Genomic DNA, 8,017 nt, shown 5'->3' with positions numbered 1-8,017 from the left:
ACTCTGCCATGCCATACCTCAGCTCCCAGTCCTACTTTTCAGAAATTCATTTTGAGTCTGCTGCCTAATAAGCTCCTGCCATTAGGTATAGAAATCAAACTTCTCTCCATTCTCATTCTTCAGATACCATGTCTTCAGTGGCCTGCTCATGCACCACTTGTTCCCTAAATGCTGCACATTAGCATAGAAATGCTTCCTCTAAATTACCTTACTTCCTTTTTTTTACTTAAGAGGGGTTTATGTGAAAATTAAATGTCTATGAGTTAAGACCATATTCTAATCCAAATGCAATAATACTTTTTACTGAGAATAGGTTTTTAAATTAAGAATATGTTGCATCAGTGAACTAAATTTACCCCTGTGTCTAACCATGGCCTGATCCTCCAGCCACTGAGCAACCTCTTGTACCACTGGCCCTGCCCCGAATGTGTTCATCACACAGACCAAGCCTGGATAATTGGAATGCAAATATATGCACAATTAGCAGCATTGCTGGACCATTTTAAAAACCTTCTGAAAACACTGCTCTTAAGTGATTCACTGTATTTTTATGGCTTTTTTCTCACAGCCATTGGCTCAAAAATCTTGGTTATTCTCAGGGGATCAGGAGAGAAACCAAGAGGTCTTGGACACAGGCACCCTATCAGGCACAGAGCCCTGTAGGCTGCTCATGGCTCATTTAAGTCCTAATTACCGCAATCTGGGGTTGTCAGAAACCCCTAGAACTGTCCAGGAGCAACATGACCTACTCTACCCATCCTCACCACAACCTCCCTCTGCAGAGAAGCTCCACTTAGAAAGAAATGTCACACATGAGCTCTGGGCTGCCTCTCCCAGGCCACACTGCCACTAGAAGAGCTCAGATTTTTAGGCTAAGTACATGAACAATGAAGGGCAATAGATGTGCATCTGTGATGTATCCAGTGGCCTGAAAAATAGAGTTCTGTACATACATAATGATGCCAGTGTGCTGTTTTTTTGTCACTACTACAATCCAGTAAATGCCAGAGATACATTGCTTTCACTGAAGTACCAGAAAGCCAAGTTAGAAACAGTAATAGCTTTGTATAATGAGGTATTTACTATTTGGGTTAAAATAACCATATGTCGAACAAACTTTTTAGACAATAACATGGTCTACTGTGCCAACCATGTTATCATCTCCTCACTGCCACACTTGTTCATCAATGCCTAGAGTGCCCAGCACAGCCTTGTACCAAAGGGTGCTAGTACATTCTCTAATAGCCAGGGTGGCTACAGGAAGTTTATTCATCATCTGGATATCTTGGGATACCCCCAGTTCTCCCTCCAAGGCCACCCATTTAACATGGAAGCAGAATGCCCATCACCAGCAGCCTGCAATGTGACCCCTTAACACAAGTCAGAGAAGAAGCAAGAACAGTGGGATCTTGAGTTAGCTTCAGTAACCCAATGCAGAAGTACTGCTGGGAACGCTTGAAATAATTGTCTTAATTACAGAAGTACTAACTAAATAGTTAGGAGGGATTTTTTAAAAACACAAACGACTTTAAATGCATCATCTGCCTGTGCATTCAGCTACCCTCTCTCTAAAATTATGTTTAGATTTTTCATTTCTTCTATTTGGCCTTTGCACGTTTTTAGCATCAACAGGAATAAACTCAGCAGCTACCCAAAAGGCTGCTAAATGATGCCTGTATACCTAAGGCAAGAAAATCCAAGACTTCATGTGAGAATAATTTATGTCTATTGTTCTAACCAGGGGTTATTGTTTTCTCTGGGGGTTACAGTGTATAGGGACGCACATTCATGGTGCTCAGAGCAGTCAACAGGACTCCAGCTGTAAGCTCACACACACATTTTCTCAGCATCTCCTACACAGAGACTGATAAGTGAAAATGAGGAGCCATTATGAGTTGCTGTGCCAAGACCTGAAGCCTGCAGTGAGCAAAAGTCCATTGATTTCTTGATATGATTTCAGCAATCTAAGTATAGTTTACAGCTTGCACCACCATCAAAGCCAGCAATTGTGAAATGCTAAACTTCCAAATAATTCTTTGTTCAAATAGGCATGGCAAAGATAAATGACTGGGTACTACTCAGAGCAAAGCACTTACCCAAATTATTCATTATCAAAGGACTAATTAAGCAACAGGGGAGCCTGATCACTGTTCTGAAATACACAGGAGTGAGAAAAAAGCTCACCTGTGCAGGAGGGATGAGAGGTCAGGAGAGCCATGTCCATTTCAGAAATAAAACAAAGAGAAACAGACACATTCTCTAATTCATCTGTGACGGCAGGCATGGGACATGACCAGTAGACACATTAAAGGGCTCCACATTGAAACCCAAGACATGTAAATGACGAGGAAATGTACAAACTTTTACTGTCAGTACATGTGTGCACGACACCATCAGCTCTGAAGCCTCTCCTGATTTCCCTGAGCATTGCATGTCGCTGAAGAGCTGGGCACAGGCAGGAGTGCCCAGGTACCCAGAGCACAGCAGCTGGTGCCCGTGGGGATGCAGCAGTACCACGGTGATGTGCCACTCTCCATGGCACAGACAGGAGCCAAATGCCCTGACAGCAGCAGGGCACCCCCAGAGCCTGAGCCCGACAGCCCCCAGCCCAGACAAACAACACATTCACTTACAGCACCTCCCAGGCGCGTTTTGAGCACGGCTCAGCCTCGCTCATTCCCGCAGGCGCCCTGCGGAGCCCTGCTGCCAGCAGCCGCAGAGCTGGGGCTGCCCCGTCATGGCTCACCTCCATCGGCCTCATCGGCCCCCGGCGCCTCCAGGCCGCGGGTCCCGCACGGTGCCGAGCCGCCTGCGCCTCTCCTCAGCGGCATTCCCTGCTCCAGGGCTCTCGGGAGCCTCCTCAGTCCCGGCTGGTGGTCTTCCATGTCTTTTATCAACTCTTTACACTGAAACTCACAGTTCCTGAAGCATTTCACTCACTGAAACTTTACACAGTCCCTGAGCACTGCAGCCCCACTACCTGTCCCTGCTGGAAAATATCCCGATTTTCCTGCAGCTTCGGCAACATCCCCATAGCCCAGGCACAGCAAGGCTTCAGCTCCGGAAAGGGCTTTAGGTCAGGTACCTTCCAGCAGGCTCCATGGGGCCCGCAGGCAGTCAGAGCCTGCAGCAGCCCTTCCCATCAAAGATGCTTCTGGCAAAACCCCACTAGCCCCAGGAGCAGCTCCCCTCCTGCATTTATCCTCCCTGGAGAGCTCCCGCCCCAGCCAGCTGCCCCTGCGAGGCTGAGGGCGCACGGAACAACAAGACACAGAGCAGACCTCGGCTTCTATCTCGTTTTGCCAAGTGTCACCTGTCCGTGAGGGGAAAAGGCTGAGCAGCACAACCCAATAACCACTTTCAGGTGTGCCTTTTCTACACCAGGCTCATTAACATTCCTCATTAACACCTGTGGGGCACCACCGGCAGAAAGGCAGAGCTGCCTCTCAGGTGTGGCATCAGATACAACATTCCCTATTTAAAGTAAAATAAAAGGAGGGAGGCTCGTGTGTGTAAATTGTGTCTTGGGATGAGGGTTCCTGGGTTAAAAGAACACAGCAGGTATTCTCTGGGCAGTAGCCACAACACTTTTATACTGTGTATTTTTACTTCTGCTCAGCATGAAAGAACATGTAATTAGGGACCAGCTATTAACCTCTTACACAACCAAAGTGTTATGATCAGCACGGGCTGCTGTGTGCTCATTCCTGGAGAGGAGCAGAGAAGCACAAAGAACTGTTTTCCAGCACTTATTACCACTGTACCTCTTTGAAGCAGGTGTGCTTTGCCATCGACAGCTCTGGCAGTTTGTGGTGGAGCTGCAGCAGGTGAAGCAGGTGAAAGGCACAAGCCCAAGGAGGTGAGCAGAGCTCAGCCCCAAACTCTGCTCTGGCACTCAGACCTTTCTCACTGCCTGGAGCTGCAGGACCCCCAGTGCCTCCAACCCCCCACAGGGCACAGGCAGGGTCTGATGTCACTATCACATCAGAGAACCATTTAGGTTCTAAAAACCTTTATGATATCAAGTCCAACCATTAACCCAGCTTTAAGCTGTGTCCCTAAGCACCACAGCCACCCATCTTTTCAATACCTTCAGAGCTGGGAACTGGACCACTTCCCTGAGCAGCCTGTGCCATTGCTTGGCAAGCCTTTCAAGGTGATGACATGTTTCCAAATATCCAATCTAAACCTTCATTGGTGCCACTTGAGTCCATTTCCTCATTTCCTATCACTTGTTACTTGGGAAAAGAGAGGTCAAGCAGATATAAGGGTGTTCAGAAGAACAAAACAGGTCACCACTCCATCAACTAAGTTAGTACACCTAAAAACACCAGCTGAGTGTGCAAAGTGTCTGATTTTAGTAAACTGACTGAATAATTGAGATCTGAAGGGCTGATCCCAGACCAGTACAGCAAACATACAAAGGAACCACCAGTGGCAAATAAGCAAGCGATGAAAGCTGCCAAAAGTGATTCTCAAAGTTACATAAACACTAAATATGTCACTTTTCCATTTTATGTCTCCCATGATAAACTGTTATGAGACATGCACATGGCTTGAAACAGATAATTGTTGATAACCCTGACTGGTGGGAGAAGGAGCCATCTGGCAGATGGAAAACAAGAAGGTGCCAAGAATTTAGCAGACTAGGGGGCCTGTGAATTTATGCATAGAGGTCTGCAGAGAGGAATATTTAGACAAAAGTTCAGCAACTCTGTTTCTATCTATACACAAAACAAATTGGAACATCAAAACTATCCGAATAATTATGAAAATTATTCCTATTTGAAATTCATCTTGAAACTGTGAGGAAAATCAGGGAATCTAAAACTGTGAACTTAGAAGTGAGGAATTCTTTCTGCATATCATGATTAATCACAAATGGTTACAGCACATAGCATCACATTTCTTCTTCTGTCCTTCAGGTTTCTATCCTCACTGCCTTTAACATGCAAATGCCTTTATTCATCCTCTCCTGACCTTGCTGCATGGTATCATTTGTTTCTTTCAATTTTCCTTAACAGTATTTCTTTCTTCCTATAGCAGAGAAAGAGCAACGTCTGATAAGCCCCGCTTTGTATTCCTTTCCTTTCTTCTAAGTGAATTTCTTTTGCCTTTGCTCTCCTCTTTATCCCTCCTGGGTAGAACAAGGGATATTGCTGGATGCAGCGTTCTAATTGTGAATCCACATTTTTCCACTGAGATCACTGCTCATTAGCCACTCTGCTGCTGACCCTTTGCAACAGCTGAGCTGCAGCCAACATCTCTTGCAGCTAAAGGGAAGTGAGGACATGACCCACGTCAGTAGTCACAGGCAAAACACAATATTAATAAATTTATGTAACATATTTAGTGATTCTGGGGCTGGTTTTGCTGAAGCATCATGGATCACCACAAGGACCACACATCACTGACGTTGCCCAGGGAGACTGTGCAGTTTCTGTCCTTGCAGGTTTACAAGACCCACCAAGATAAAACCTGGAGCAACCTAGTTTGATGTCATAAGCTGACCCTGCTTCAAGAAATAGTTTGGACCAGAAACCCCTCAGTACAAATGTATGAGGCCATGACTTCCAGAGGCACCCTGAAATAGAACTCCCACTGACTCCTGCATAATATTCCAACTCCAATGAATATAGCACAAGCAGATATTCTTCAAAATCACACTCAAAGCTTACTAGAATCTTCAGATTTCTTAATCTTTTATCTGTAGAGCCCCTTCCAGTTAGCAACTTCCACTTCAACTGATGCTGGGACAAAGGTGGCTCAGCAGATCCTTTCTCACTCAGGCTGCTTCGCTAATAATGTTTAATTTGGGGAGTTCCTGCAACCACATTTTCATATTGTTTTTCAGCATAAAAGTCCTATTCCATTCAAATCCCAGAGAAGAGCTATTTAGACATGTTAATAAAACTCATTAGTTGCCAGGGAACTGGCAACTAAATAAACCAGATAAACAAAATAAAATGGAACAAAATAAACCAGATAAACCTTATTTTTTACTTTAAATGTGCACAATATAATGAGTACTGCTGAAATGTTATCCTATGTATTCTTTAATTATAAAACATGCACATTTTTGTAAGATCTTGCTCAGGATCTCAGACACAAAATGCAAACCCTGACTGCCAGGATAACTTATCAGGAAGCACAGACAGTTGGAGTCAGATACATCAATGGCAAGCAGTCTCACATTAGAGCCTCCAAATTAAATCTGCTTACCTTATTCATATGCATCATTCCAGCAGAGTAATATTTATACAACACCCTTAATTGAAATGGCATTAGAACAAGAACATTTTTGATCCATTGAATGAAGTAACAGAGGCAGCATTTGCCCCATGTTCAGTCTGTTCATGAAAAGCAGCCCCACACAGCTGGGCACAGCTGGCATTCACCTCTCCAAAGGGACCCATGCCTGCATTTATGGGATGCACAGGAGTAAAGCTGGAACACCAACTCCTAAACCACCTGTGAGGTGTGCAAGGGCTCACATTAAACACCTTTCATTTTCAACACACCACTAGCAAGCAGAAATGAAGGGGGAAATAATCTCACTACTCTTCTCATGGTCTACAGGATGAGAAACACTTGTTTCAGGATTGCTTATAACCATCAGTATTTCATCTCTGAGGACCCAAGTTCTAATCATAATGGAAATAAAAGGTTTGTGGCTTTAAATTATGTTCCTCTTCCCAGTTACAGCATGATGTTTAATGTCTGACAAATTACAAAGTGATTGGAGAAACAAGGGACTTCCTGCTTTTGTTAAGAAAGAATGAAAGATACTTGATCTAACATTTTTTCATTGTCAGCTCCGAGCTTAGCAGCAGCAGCAGCACAAATATACACATCTTGTGGTTTAGTTGATTCAGTGGAAGACAGAGGGTTTTCCTGTTTTCATGCACTGAATGATCATTGCAATTTGCCACACCTGTTTGATGTTCTGGCTTTGTTCACAGCAGAAGGCAACACATTGCTGCCCATTGGCCTTTCTCTTCCATCAAACCAATGTGCCAAGTCTTCAGAAGCATCTCCCTCCCGTGCAACTGAGTGCAGCCTGTACCTTGTTTATGCTATTGATCCTTTACTAATACAAGCATTGAAGAATCATGCTGTAATTATTAAATCAGACAGAAAGCAAACCCAGGACTATTTTCAAGCTTAAAAGTCAAGTTTATTCTGACTACAGCTAGCTATCCGTCCTCACAAAAGGAAAACTTCTTTTGTAACATGTCCTTCATCTTTCTGATACCTTATTTTTCCCTATAATTTTCCACATGTAAAACTTTTTTTCAACTCTGTTTGGCTTGTTAAAGTTCCTCTACTTCTATTTCCTGAATACAAAAAAGGGCTAAAAGTCATCTTTTAATTGCCAGTTGTTCACATACATATTTAATAGAGCAGCACTAAACATAGGGCTTAGCCCACCAGCATTTTACACAAGCAGGGTCCGATTCAGTTCTCCTGAAGCTTTACCTGAACAAACATGCAGTCCTTTATTTTCACAGAATGAAACATTGCACTATCTGTTCTGTTCACCAAAGCACACCAGGGTGCAGTTGTACAGCATGTTGGGTGATTCCTTGCTGCAATGTAGTAGGTGGAGCTCAAACTATGGACCAGATTCAGATGCTGTAACTCTACTGGCAGTGTTTGTATTGGGAAAGTGAAGCAGATGCTTGCAATGCACCAATATTAGAAGAGCAGCAAGTGCTCTCTTGGAATGACAGGATGAGCTTTTTAACATAATTAGGAGCCAAAGGACATTTTTGGAAGCCAAGTCAATTGGGCTCATCTGTTTCACACTCCCAGAGGCAATCAATTCCTGTTCCCTTTACTCATCCTGAAAACTTTCCCAGAAAAGACCAAGGAATTCTGCACGCAGAAATGACCATGCATCAGCTCCCAAAATCCAAGGAGCTGTTGCTGTAACACGGAAAGCCCCATCTGGAGAGCCGGGCACAGCTCCCCCCTGGAGCCGAGGCGGGGGCGGTGTCCCGGGCGGGGCCGGGCG

At 44.3% G+C, this 8,017-nt stretch overlaps 1 protein-coding gene across 1 annotated transcript in view; it reads right to left on the bottom strand.

Moving 5' to 3' along the window:
- Positions 1-2,735: 2,735 nt before the first annotated feature.
- The window catches only part of CHST2 (carbohydrate sulfotransferase 2), an 8,491-nt gene continuing 3,209 nt past the window's right edge, over positions 2,736-8,017 (bottom strand). Inside the window, exon 2 of the mRNA XM_014308501.2 lies at positions 2,736-2,899. Within this exon, the coding sequence (XP_014163976.1) occupies positions 2,736-2,899 (164 nt within the window). The remainder of the gene's footprint in view (positions 2,900-8,017) is intronic.

The sequence above is a fragment of the Geospiza fortis genome, unplaced genomic scaffold (genome assembly GCF_000277835.1).
Source record: "Geospiza fortis unplaced genomic scaffold, GeoFor_1.0 scaffold318, whole genome shotgun sequence".
Classification (NCBI taxonomy): Eukaryota; Metazoa; Chordata; class Aves; order Passeriformes; family Thraupidae; genus Geospiza; species Geospiza fortis.
Note: the sequence above shows the minus strand (reverse complement) of the source record. Positions and strands in the feature narration are given on the sequence as shown.